This window comes from Amia ocellicauda, chromosome 9, assembly GCF_036373705.1.
Source record: "Amia ocellicauda isolate fAmiCal2 chromosome 9, fAmiCal2.hap1, whole genome shotgun sequence".
NCBI classification, from domain to species: Eukaryota; Metazoa; Chordata; class Actinopteri; order Amiiformes; family Amiidae; genus Amia; species Amia ocellicauda.
In genome coordinates this window covers 41,760,051-41,773,490 of record NC_089858.1, presented here as the reverse complement: position 1 = coordinate 41,773,490, position 13,440 = coordinate 41,760,051, and the positions used below count along the sequence as shown (strand labels likewise).

The following is a 13,440-nucleotide window of genomic DNA, read 5'->3' as shown; positions in this document are numbered from 1 at the left end:
TTTAATCTTGATCATGTTGCAAACCCAAGTCTTTGGGTCAATGCCTTAAATCAGTCACCTGTTTGATCATGTATGCTAATTATTTTGTTTTAGGTCTGCCGACAGGCTGGCTGGATTAGCATTTATTAGACTGCAGTTGGCACTACAATTCAGTATCTATACAGGACTGAGAAGATGCCCCTCAGTCTTCAGCCATGAAAATGTTATGCGTGATGCTCATATGTAAAAATACATAATATGAAAAAAAAAGTTTTATCCAACTGTTTGTACTGTTGTAGGTAGTCTGAAATCTTGGAGGTTCTAGTGTTAACAAAAGCCACTTTCTGTTATAAATCATTACACACTTTTGTAATTTGCGATGGTGCGTAGTTGAAAGATTGGATATGGTCTAGAGTTCTGCAACAGTGCTGGCAGTAAACAAACACAAACACATACACATTGTACTCTTTTGGGAGGGCTTCTGAATGACACTGACTTCTAAATTACTTCAGAATAACTTGTACACATTAACAGACCTGCCAACCCTGGACATAATTTTTGGAGTAGCACATCAGCGGTGTAAGCTAAAGGCACTTAAAATTGTTGCATGTGTATGCGCAACATTCCTCAAACTGTCAACCAAAAAACAATACAGTATGCATATACTTCAAATAACAACTCCTTTATTACTTTTTACGTTAACCTGGTGTCCTGGTATCGTGATAGTTCTCCCTGATAAGCACTCTCTCTCAATATAAAGTGCAAGTAAATTATTAATAAAAAGAGCCTCTGTAGCTACCTGAAAACATAAGTATATGTAGCTCATTGCGGTTTACTTTAGCTCTCAATACAAAAAGACAAGATTTAATGAATAAATAAAGTGAACAGCAGCACAATCAATGAATAATACCTAAAATAATAGTGCCTTTTTGTTCTAGCTAACATTGCTATGCCGTGCATGGCTGCAAGAAGGGATCACACGTTAGTTTTGTTTCCAACACTCAGACATGAGAGTGGAGAGTCAGAAGATCTGAAGAGGAGCGCCAAAGGTTAATCCATTACAGTATGTTCTATGTTCAGTATTCTAATGCTACATGTATGTGTGTAATTACGGTATATTCTGTTTCCTATGATCTTATGCAATGTTGTTGTTTTGAGGGAGAGATAAAGTGGTTACTGTGTTGAGAACGAGTAATATGTGGTGAAAATACACTGTGTTAAACTATAGTGATCTCTTGTTGATTTAACAGGTAATGAAATAACACGATGTAACAATTCTTGTTCCTGGGTAGTAAGTGTTATTTCCTAATTGTTTATGCCTCAAAAGTATAGAAAATGGCTATTATTCCACACAAAATTTGCTTTTGTAACCATGACAGTGATATTTTGAAATTCACCTATTTCCAATGAGAAAACAGGTGAATTTGTCTTTTCGTTCACAAAGTCAGAAAAAAACAACATATGAATCCAAATTAACATGTATTTATACTAAAGTAATACAAAAATGACTACAAAAGATTTAGAAGCGAGTCGTTTTGAGATTTACAATTATACTGTAAGTATAAATTGCTGGGGAGTTTGTTCCAGATTGTGACAACTCTCTGTGTGAAAAACCCCAATTTCCATTTGTGTCCCTAGGTGCGTGTGTCCCTGTTGATCTGGAAAAGCTCCTCTGGTTTGATGTGGTCGATACCTTTCGTGATTTTGAAGACTTGGATCAAGTCTCCACGTAGTCTCCTCTGTTCAAGGGTGAAAAGGTTCAGTTCCCTCAGTCTCTCAGTAGGACATTCCCTTCAAACCTGGAATAAGTCTGGTTGCTCTCCTCTGAACTGCCTCTAGAGCAGCGATATCTTTCTTGAAGTGTGGAGCCCAGAACTGTACACAGTATTCCAGATGAGGAACTAGTGCATTGTACAGCCATAACATTACTGCCCTTGTTTTAAATTCTACACTTTTGACAATATACCCTAGCATTGTTTGCATTTTTTATTGCTTCCCCACATTGTTTGGATGGAGAAAGTGAGGAGTCCACGTAGACTCATGGGTCTCTCATGCGTTACTTCATCTAGTTCTATTCCTCCCATAGTGTAATTATAGTGGGCCTTTTTGTATAGTGGGCCTGCATGTATTACCTTGCACTTGTCCACATTGAATTTCATCTGCCAGGTGTCGGCCCACAACTGAATATTATCGAAGTCCCTTTGAATAACCTGTGCTGCCAAGATCTGCTGAGCCACCTATTTTAGTATCATCTGCAAATTTGACAAGTTTGCTAACTATCCCTGTGTCCAGATCATTAATATTGATCCCTGTGGAGCTCAAATAACAACCTCACTCCAGTTAGAAGCATCTCCTCTAATCGACACCCTCTGTTTCCTATACATCAACCAGTTCATTATCCATCTACTTACATTACCCTGAACGCCTACAGCTTCCAATTTGAGGATCAGTCTTTGGTGTGAAACCTTATCAAAAGCTTTTTGAAAATCTAAGTATATCATAGCATATGCTTTCACATGATCCACAGCAGCAGTTGCATGCTCACAAAATTCTAATAAATTAGTAAGACATGATCTGCCTCATCTAAACGGCATCTTTTGTATGCGCTATACAACATTTTCTTTCTCTTGATATTTTTTTGCATACTTCTATTAAACCATTTTGGCCAATGTTTTTTGGTCCTCAATTTGCTACGTTTTGGTACAAATTTCTCCTGAGCCACAAGTAGTATATTCTTAAAATATAACCATCAATTTTCAACTGGATCTTTGATGTCAAAATGAATACATGCTACGCAAAATGCGTACTGGTTGGCAGGTCTGCATTAAGTGCTAACTGGGGAGAGGTCAGTGGCCCCCAGTGCCCCCCAGTGCCCCCCACCCCCTACTCACCATGTCTGCCAGGGCAATGTAGAGGAACATGCCCCCTGCCAGGGCAAAGATCCAGTTGGCAGAGAAGTGGCTGCCGGCAAGGATCCCGAAGCCCATGCCCAGATAACAACAGCAGGCGGAGATGAAGTTAAAGAACAGAGCTTGCTGAATACTCATACCTGCATTCAGCAGAATCACAAAGTCGCCTGCATACAGGAGAGTGAGAGTGCGAGAGCGAGACAGCAAGAGTGTGAGAGCGAGGGAAGGAGAAGAGTTAGATCTTGGCTCCATAATATCAAAAGATATCTGACAATGAAGCCAAAATTAAATGGATAACATGTATATACAGTCAATACAATGCACTGTAGAAAACATTATTTGTATGCTTAATCAGTGCACTTTAGAGATGTCTGCTATGGCAAAATTAATTTTGTCCTGCCCTTTGGGAATTTGAGAGAGGGAGAGAGTGCAAGTAGAGAAGTACATCAGCGAGTGACCACCTGTCAAACCATCACAGCTTTGTGTTTAGGAGTTTAGAACCTTACATCGTGCTAGAATTAACATTTTCACATTTGAACAGTGTAGGGCTGCAGGAAAGTGTCACAATCCACAAAGAAATACATAACTAACACCACAAAGCATTTGTGTAACATCCACATTGCAACACAGAGATGCTCTTAAGTTGAAAATATGCTTTGTTCTCCTTTCCAAAGAGGAAAGAACAGATACAAGGATTATAGGCTCATGAAAATAGATAAATATGAAAATTGAATATAGCGCTGATCTAACCAAGCTCGTGTGGGAACTCCTCACACAGGATGGCCACCGAGGTGCTGATGCCCTGGAAGACTGACACAGTGAAGGACGCTCCAATGGCAAGACCGTCTATGAAATTGTGCAGCCCATCGCTTAACGTGATCATCCAGGCCAGTGTGCCGATGTCCGAGTACGCAGTCCCCTTCAGCCAGTAGCATGCACCCTGGGCACTCTGAGAGTCCTGTGTGGGGTACAGTAGAGGCTTACACACCTGCCTGCTTTGTGAAGTTGATGAAAAAAATGTCAGTTAACATCATTAGCGCCTTAGAAAGCTCTATTATCTTCGAAAGGATACAATTCCTCACAACCCAATACAAGAACTATTAAGATACAGTAATCCATCGCATATCCGTTCGTCACACATCCGCCCTGACCATTTACTCACCTTGGTCAGATGAATCACAGGAGTTTTGCGTAAAGCGCAAAGGAAAAATGGCTACAAACCCACATTTAGGAGCCATATAGTTTATTAGTTTTATTATTTAGAAGACATAATAAATAATACATTAGAAGACTTATAATTCGGTTATTAGTTATTACTATGGAGCCTCACGGTTTTCTGACCGTGTTGAAATGCCTTCGTTAATTTAGGAAATCAACCTATTAATAAATACTGTAAATAGCGGTGAATACTTATGTATAATAAAAGTTTGATTCGATTTATTTTACTACGGAGTCTGGTATGGTTTACGTGCATCACTCTGTTATCCACTCCACACAATTGGAGCTAAACTATCTTTGCTGCTACAAGTACAAGTTTGTCCCAGGAATTATAATGAATAAACTGATTGCCTTTACTCATTAGTAAGTTACATAGCAAGTGGAAAACCAGCATCAACCTTTCACTCTCCCCCTCCCCCTCCCCCAAAGGACCGAGACTCTGGCCCCCATTGCACTAACCTGGGCAGACATGGTGGTCGTGAGGACCTTCCCTTCCTCGCTCAGGCCTCGGGCTTCTACGTCAGGCCCGGGGAGGGCAGGCGGCACCACTTCTCCGTTCTGCAGCTTCTCCATTACTCCATCCTCCATGTCAGATTTGGAGGCGTAGCGCTCAGCAGGGTAGTGACTGTGACCGTGGCCTTTCTGGAAAGAAAACGCATGAAGAGATGTGACCGGTTAACTTAGAGAAAAGCTAGTCTTGAATTTTAAGAAGATCTTGTGCAAATTGAAGTTAAAATTGGCAGCCTCAAACTTAACTCCTGGAGGGCTATATAGTTAATTTTTGCTTTGTGTTTCCAACCAAGCTCCCAGAATTACTTCTACATTTTACTTCTAATATATCTAGTGCTTCTCTCCAGACTGCAAATTATGTTATAGGTAGTAGTATCTTGAATCAAAAGAATCTCTTAAGCCACCAACTGTAGAAGACCTCAAAGCAGTTTAAAAAATAAGGTTTATTGTGAGATTCCAGGCAGCTCCACTTACAACAAAACCTCCAAAAGGTGGCAACCCACAAGGAATGGAGATTGAAAAGCCCTGAATCAAATAGGAGTATCCTTAGTCAGTTTGCTGCACAAATAATGCTGTTCACCCAACGATTCGCCACATCTCAGTGTGTATTATTTTTAGTTTATTAACTAATGTCGTTCTGTGCTGTCTGTGTTCTGGAGGTCCGGCTGCGTTTCGGCCCTGCGTCACCCGGTGTCCATGGAAACCCCGGCACACAGTGTATGGTTAAGCCTACAGGCCTATGCAGTACTTGTATACCACAACAGAACACTCGGTATAACACAACTGTGTATCTCCGACAGCAAGGTTTCGGTTTCAGTGTGGTTGTGCAGTTGCACCCGTTGTTGGCCAAAGTAGCATTGCCGGGTGGAGATGCACGTACAGCGGCCAATCATGCTAGGTGCTCCACTTTGTCGCAAGGGAGCCCCACAGTTGCTGTGTGCCTCAGGTGCCCGCACTGATCGGCTCCACTGCTGCATGCTCCTGCCAATGCGCTGTGTGGCTCGCGTCAAAGCATGGAAAGACTCTGAACCTCCTCTGCTTGATCCCGCCGTTGCGCCGCTTGCGGTCATTGAATCTCGCCCCCATGAATTGGAGAGGCAATCTGCCCCGTTTGTCTGGCGACCACAGGCGCAATTCAACTTTGGACCCCAGTCCCACTAGGGCATGCCTCAGGTCCCAGTCACGTACAGGAGGCACAGATGGTACAAGCAGGCGGTGACTGCTCCGGTGTTAAGTAAGGGCACAAGAGCTGGTCTCTTTTCGCCCTGCTTGTGTGTTATAGCACAATAGAGCTTGCTGTCGCCTGCTCCTAGCTGTGCTAGTTGAGCAGGAGGTGACTGCTCCTGTGTTAGGCAAGGGCACAAGAGATTGGCTCTTATTGCCCCACTTTGAATATTTAGCACAGTAGAGCTTGCTGTAATGCTCGCTCCTAACTGTGCTAGTTGAGCAGGAGGTAGCTGCTCCTGTTTAAGTGTAGGTCACAAGAGCTGTCTCTTATTGCACCACTTAGTATACTATTGCACAATAGAGCTACTATTGCCCCACCCCTAGCTGCTAGTTGGCAGAAGGTGAGTGCTCCTGTGTTCAGCGGCGGGTGCATGAGCAGCTCTCCTGTCACCCATGCTCCATATATGATATTAGTATTTGTTGAAGGTGAGGGTAGAAGCGCTACTGGCCCTCCCCTCTCTGCATTACTGTTCCCAGTAGAGTTTGACTGATGTCCTTACTCCTGGGCAGCCAGAATGTGGTCCCAAGGGGCCCCTGAGGCCTTTTTACCTGGGTGACCAACACGCTGTCTCCTCTATAGACCAACCCAGGCCTGCTCCAGCTCTGGGCCTGGCCCATGAGAAGGATTGCTTGATAGCCTGGGGTCTGTCAGACACGGTAGTAGCCATAATACAGTTATCAAGACTTCCCTCTACATGGTCACAGTTTTTCTACTGCAAGGTCGCAATTTTTTCGCACCTGGTGCCTAGACGGTTAATTACCCCATTGGTATCATATTACAATTTGTTGGACCAGGGCAAGTCCCCATCCACGCTCAAAGTGCATCTGGCGGCCATCTCCGCATGTTGGCAAGCCGGGGTTGAATTTGCAACCTATCGTTTCAGTTTATCAAGGTAAGCAATCTGGAAACAAACTGTGCTGTTGCCAAACTCAATTAGGTTTTTATTACAGCAATTTACAAACATGTCTTCTGGTGATACTCCTAATACCAGATTCAATGCACTCTACAAAATAACACAAATACTGAGAAACAGAAATAACACTTTCAAAGGTTTTAATTTGGAAATAAACATTTGTATCATATGAACACTAACCGGTACAAGCAAAGGTTTTTCCACTGCATAACTTTTGAGCCAGGCAACATTTTAACCTGGTTCTTTGAACATTTGATCTATATTGGATCGATAAGCCAGAAGTTCAAAGACAGCATCAGCCCAATCAAGAAATTGAATGAACCCTCACCCCATCTTTTTGCTTCAGCACCATTTTGAGAACCTTCTCAGTGAAGAAGAAAAGATAAAAGCCCCCGAAGACCACAGCCGACTTGGACACATAGTAATCTTCCAGTGGGTTGAAGCCAAATGCCTGAAAGACAATAGAAGAGAAGCATGTTGCAAATCCACAGAGCCTAACGTAACCAAAAACAGCATTTACACACAAGGAGTTGGGGGCAGCCTATTTTGGTCTCCACAGAGAGCTGCGGGTGACTATTTTATGTGACCATGAACTAGTTATTGATATTTCTTAGGATATCCCTTAACTTGGCAATGCTTCTAAGTAATGCTTTGCTTCCAGTAGTTCAACTACAAGATCTTTATGAATACCTAAGGAAACGCACTCTCTCTCATCCACTTTTGAACCAATTCAGAGAGGTTCCAAAACACTGTATTTGGACAATAGTAACATTTACCTACCACAAAAAATGTGATGTAGACCGACTGATTTGGAGTTTACTTCGGTTTATTTAAAAGGCACAGATATTTGTCAAGAGGACGGTACTTTATTGGTAAACATTTAGTAGAAAGGCTACTGTTGATACAACTGTCTGTTTAGAGATGGTAACATCACTTGAGATCTTTTGAAGGTTCGGGGGTAAGATAAAGGCTTTAAACTGGAACTTTAAACTCCAACTCTAAGGACATCTTTGGACCATATTAACAGTTCCAATAATAGAAATGTATGTTCTGTGTCAATACCTTAAAGGAGCGCAAACAATACCACAGCTCTCACAGGAACAGGATGTGAGGTCTGGCTGAATACAGTGACATCATTTCAAAGCACTTGTGGTTTTAGTGCCAACTTATTGCACATTGCATTTTATTAAAGCTTTGACCAAATCTGTATATCGGCAGTGTGAATCTGCAATTTTTCAGTTGGCGAGTAAAATGTCTCCAGCTGCATTTAAGTCTCCTACACATGCTCTATTTAAGCACAGATCAGTAATCCTGTAGTTTTATCTTCATTAGACTGCTTAGTAGTATTGAAAAAAAAATGGTAAACCACTGTACATTGACAATGTAGCTTTTGTTCATTTCGATGTGCACATATTGGGCAGATAAGGCTACACCCAGTGCCAGATCTCAACATCTTGGATAAAAAATACAAACTAAAATAACTAGTCCAAATTTCCCTGCCTTATTTAATTTCTTTCTTCTGTGGGTGTTTTTTGGTGAAAACTGATTGAACTTGCTCGTAATAGAAGAATGTATGTAAAGCATGAATCCTAAAAAAAAAAAAAAATTAAAACTGAAGTAATATACCAGCATTCTTCCAATCCAAAGCTTAAGGGCCAGACAATTCAAACATCGCTGGTTTGCGATCCACACGAGACCCCAATTAGAATGCAGAGGTAGACATCCACATTATGCAATACAATTTTACCGATAATGCCGATAATTGAGAGATCTAAAAACCACACCTGACTAAGGCCCTCGAGGATTGGATTTGCAAAAAAAACCCGCTGCCATACGTCTCCTCGGCCTACCCAAGTTTAAACATTTAACAGCTTGGCGCACTTCCCCGCCCCCTCGCTCAATGCCACACTACCTCTGGGATGAGCTGAAACAAGGCGTTGGAGTAGAGGGTTCCAATCGCTAGGGCTATGAAGTACAGTAGCAGCCTCTTGTAAAAGGTTTTCCTCATGAAAGGAACCACGCAGGCTCCCACCAGCGAGCAGAGGGAGATCACTGTGACGCACAGGAAACCGTAACCCCATACTGATGCACCGCCGTGTCCGTACCAAGAAAACACCCCCGGGAGAGGACGAGAGAGAAAGAGAAAATCAATCATACACCAAAAAGGATAGGGGAAGCTCACATTGGAGAGAGAAAGAGGGAGGGGGAAGATTGAATTAGTTTTATCAGAGTGCCGTGATCCGCTCCTCTGATCTAAAGGGGAAGGCTTGTCATTTCTCCATTGCTCAACGCCACCACCTGCATTAAACCACAGCATCTAATGCAGCATAGAAGCGATCACATCAATTCAGAAGAGGAATCAAATTGAAAAGCTGGAAGTAGAAATCAATGCATTGCTCTGGTATCAGTATGTAGCTTCACTGTAGCCAGTGCAGCTACCACAAACTAGTGCTGAGAGAGAGAGATAGAAGACTTGGAAGGTTAAGCCAATTTATCCACCTACTGCAATTAGGAGATTCAATACTACACATATATTTAGAATTTTAACATGAAAAGGGTCTCCCCTCAAAAGAGGTATGCACCTTCCCAGATGTTTAGCACTATCATTCTAATTCCAGGAGATACAATATAATTAATACCAAGGGAATAATGAATTTCCAATTGCTTTTTTCCACCCTATTAGTCTGCTCCAATTGCACCACCCTCCTGTCCATCCAGACCAGTGTAAGGAATCCACAGGGCATTATGATGAATCAATTGGATGTTTATTTAATAATAAAATATAGAGCTACTGTAAGGCTTAAGCATCAATTTCTTATGGACCAATACATTTGATTAATTTGAAACTAGGGCCCAGCTATAGGAACTCTTGGAATGTACAGATCTGTGGAAACTCTCAATGTTTGGTCTGCTTTCTAGAACAGGAGATCTGGTGCAAAAATCACAGCAAAAAGAGAGCAATCATGACCTTTGAGAGAAAAGAGAAATCCTTTTATTATTACTTTATTTTCATGCAGCTCTGTGTGGATCCCAGATGAAGCCGAGCGAGTGAGAAGTGGGAATGAGAGAGGGTGGAGAGAGTAGGTGCTAGAATTACTGCACCTCTGGGATGAGCTGGAAGACAGCAGTGGAGAAGAGAGTGCCGATGGATAGGGCGATGAAATACATCAACACCCTGCGCATGAAGCGTGTCTTCATGCAGGGCACCACGAACACGCCAGTCAGAGAGAAGGCGCTCACCAGTGTCACACTGAGAAAAGCAAATCCCCACACTGCAACAGAGAGCAACAGCAAAAGCTGCAATTATGAACAGTGGCCACAAGAAGGGGCAGGAGCACTAGCAGGGAAAAAAAATAAACAATCTCTGTGGATGGAATCAGCAGGCCCAGGTTTATACAATTGTGAGGCTGGGAGTGATTTCAAGTATAACACTAATCTGATCATTTCCAAATCAGCCTTTAACACCACATTGTAAAAACCTTCCCAAGATCAGTCAAGTCCATGAAATCTAATTTCAGGCAAATCGGCAAGTGGGTATGTTTGTTTGGAAAGAAAGGAGGCTGTTTACAAAGAGAGATGTGTGAATAACAGTTTTTCAACAGTTATTTTGCATTCTTTGTTTTACTGTTAGACATGAACTGCAAATACAGATGGGTGGGGAAACAGAATAGTCTGTGACCACAATGTCTAAAGCCCCCACTTGACATGAGCCACGTTACCCCCAAGGCAGGCTCAAACAGGCCCATGGACTGCTGAGATCTGGCCTCTAACCTGCAAGGCAAGCCCCTCTGACAGCTAGATATTAGTTACTTAGATCATTTGTACATTGGGCACTGAATTATTCACACACTCCATTCATTGATAAGGTGCAGTAATTCAAAAGAACGAGGAAGCCAACTGTGGAGAAAAACAGATTAAGCAGTGTTAATGAACACCTGAGAGAACAGACTCCATATTTCCCCAGCACTACATGTAGGGCCCTTTGTTTTCAGTCTCTCTCTCTATAGGTCTTTAAATATGTAATTATTCATCCATCAATAACCACTTCATCCAGTACAGGATGAGGGCACGCTGGAGCCCAACACAGCACACAATCATTAACAAAAGTACAGTGATTTTCTTAAAAATGGTATTGCATGCCTTTTTCCAGTGTTGCATCAATGAACAAGCTTGTTAAAGCTACAGAGTGAAAACAATTGAATCAGACCAATTTTAGTAATAAATATACATATTGCTTATAATAACAGATTTAAATTGCCTGGTTACACAGTCCCACATGAACACTGTTAATGTAATATTGGGGTTTTATTTTAGGTATGGTAGTCCAAAGCTCCAATGTGTAAACAGCCATGTAAGGATTAATCAAAGTTAAAGAACTAAAAAGGAATGAGTGAAAACCTAGGGCCCTACTAACACAGAGATGTCAGATAGGAGACAAAGTCATTTTCTCAAGCGGCATTCCTAATCTGCAAAATAAAATGTGTTAATTCTGAAAAAGGAGAGCAATACTTGTTAACTGCACAGGACTCATACACTGTTCCAATGAATATAATTTAAGACAACTATTCAGGACCAAGCCCTGTGCTGCTGAATGATATTGTTAAAGGGAGCTGAAAAACATGATCTGTGACTCCAAGCTGAAGCCTTAACAGCAAAGCCCTGGAAAGATGATTTTGTTAATGAATCATTTGTTAATGAAGCTTAAGAGGGCTGTGGAATTGTACATGGCCCATTATCTTAATATGTTACTGTGTGAACCATTTCTCTTCCTGGAGTCCCAAAAGACAGAGAAAACAAGATTAAATTGAACATTGAAGGGGACTGGTAAGCATGTCAATCTTACCCAATACAGAGAGAAAGCTTGCTCACTGTATGAAAATTGCCTGCAAACGCAAAGGAGGAGATGGATTTCAAGCCACAGATTTCTACATTTCCTTATACATGATAGAAATAAGATTTTATTCATTTCTGGAATAAATAACAATATAAAAAACTAAATAACAATAGTAAAAACATCCTTCTTGACCTATGCAGACATACTATTTGACAGCACACCCAATAAAGAATTTGAGAATATTGGCGTTTATTTTAAAAACTCAGTGAAGTTCTTTTATAACAAAGGTATGCTTAGACCTACCTAAGTGGTTTAAATCAATTAAACTTCTCTTTAAAAGCCAGTGTTGGTCTTTTAATTAGCATGGGCTGCTGGTAGGCTATTTGTGAGTGTCATGGTTTGACTGGCAATCAAACAACTTTCTAAGTGAACGCGCCCCCCGGAAAGCAAAACCTAAAAAATAAAAAATAAATGTACAATTTTACATGTCTAAAAACTCCTGTTAAATGTGCTTGGCAAGTTATCTGGAAGCAACAAGTCAGTTATTTCTCAGTATCTAATCTAGGTATTTGACCTAGACAAAAAAGGGCACTTCAAGGTCTGACACAAAAGGAGAAAAAAAAAAAAAAAAACAGAAGTGTCCTGGCAGAAAATGCATTGCGATTCTGCCTGCTTTGACCGCGTGTCATTTAGCAAATGTATTCATCTTTACCAATGAGGAACAAGAGTAGATGGTATCCTGACTATCTTACAGTGGGAGGAAGATCAAGAGGTATTGGGAGTTTTTGTTTATTTAAAAGAAAATCTTTGCATTTCCAGTTCACAAAGTGTTTCACAGTGGACTCTCTTGCTTTCTTTCTTGATGAACCAATTTCTGAATCTTTGTTTCCTCATTTGTTATCTTAAAAGTATTTTAAACTAATTGGCTGCTTCTACATAGTAAAATACCAAACTAGAGTGAACTAAAATATCAGCTTTTCCTTAGTTTCAGAAATCTCCACAGGGTATAAATTTTTTTTTTTTAAATAAAAATTAACAAATAAACTTGAGCTGTTAACTCCAGCAGTTTGTACAGACACCTTATCCATTTGTGTCTGTCGAGACTCACCTTCTGCAGAGGTGGGCCCAACCTCCTGGTGGTGGTCCTTGGCCTGCTCCTCCTTGGCTTCCACCCCACAGGCCCCTGTCTGAAGCTGCTGCAGGATGGTGGGGCAGAACACCTGCAGCCCCTGCCCATCCACCCGAGAGTCCTCCTTCAGACTGTGGGCTGCCAGGAGAGACTCTGTTGAGAGGCACTGGAAGGGAGGTAGAGGGGGGGAAAGAGAGAGGAGCCCAAGTAAGGCCTGAGTCAATCCATAACTGACTAGCTGATTGACTAGCATGAGAATGCAGTTATATTGTCTGCATTGGCTGGTCGATTAACCAGTTGGGAACCTCCATGACACCTCCTGCAGCATTAAAAACCTGGCCAAGGGCTGCGACTGACAGTTTCAGTTCAGTTTATGGTTCAGCCAGTTGAGGATCAGGGTGCCAGGGTGCCAAGGTGCCCATCCTCCCCACAATGCACATTGGAGTCCTCTCCAGTCCCCTGCTATAGACTGTTTTTCCATTCATTTTCAGGCCTTTGTCACCAAATTATTTTATTTGAAGCATTGTTTTAACAAAAGATAACATCTGGTTTCCCTCTAATTAGTTTACTTTTGGGCATTGGTCACCATTCCTGGTCCTCGAGATCCCCAATCTAGCAGGTTTTATAGATCACCCCAAACAATAACTATCTATAAAGGGCTTGGGAGGGGGGTGGAGTGCTGAAGGTACTGGAACAAAATAAAAAACTTTTGTCTGGTTT

At 41.6% G+C, this 13,440-nt stretch overlaps 1 protein-coding gene across 3 annotated transcripts in view; it reads right to left on the bottom strand.

Annotated features, from left to right (window-relative positions):
- The window catches only part of slc39a14 (solute carrier family 39 member 14), a 35,340-nt gene that overhangs the window by 1,911 nt on the left and 19,989 nt on the right, over nt 1–13,440 (bottom strand). The window contains exons 4-9 of one of the 3 annotated variants that reach the window (XM_066714517.1): nt 12,700–12,886; nt 9,860–10,029; nt 7,086–7,208; nt 4,566–4,748; nt 3,639–3,846; nt 2,871–3,055 (exon numbers count right to left, since the gene is read on the bottom strand). In XM_066714517.1, the coding sequence (XP_066570614.1) occupies nt 2,871–3,055; nt 3,639–3,846; nt 4,566–4,748; nt 7,086–7,208; nt 9,860–10,029; nt 12,700–12,886 (1,056 nt within the window). Of the gene's footprint in view, nt 1–2,870; nt 3,056–3,638; nt 3,847–4,565; nt 4,749–7,085; nt 7,209–8,669; nt 8,840–9,859; nt 10,030–12,699; nt 12,887–13,440 lie in introns of all 3 variants that reach the window. The other 2 variants (XM_066714516.1, XM_066714518.1) reach the window with 2 other exon arrangements.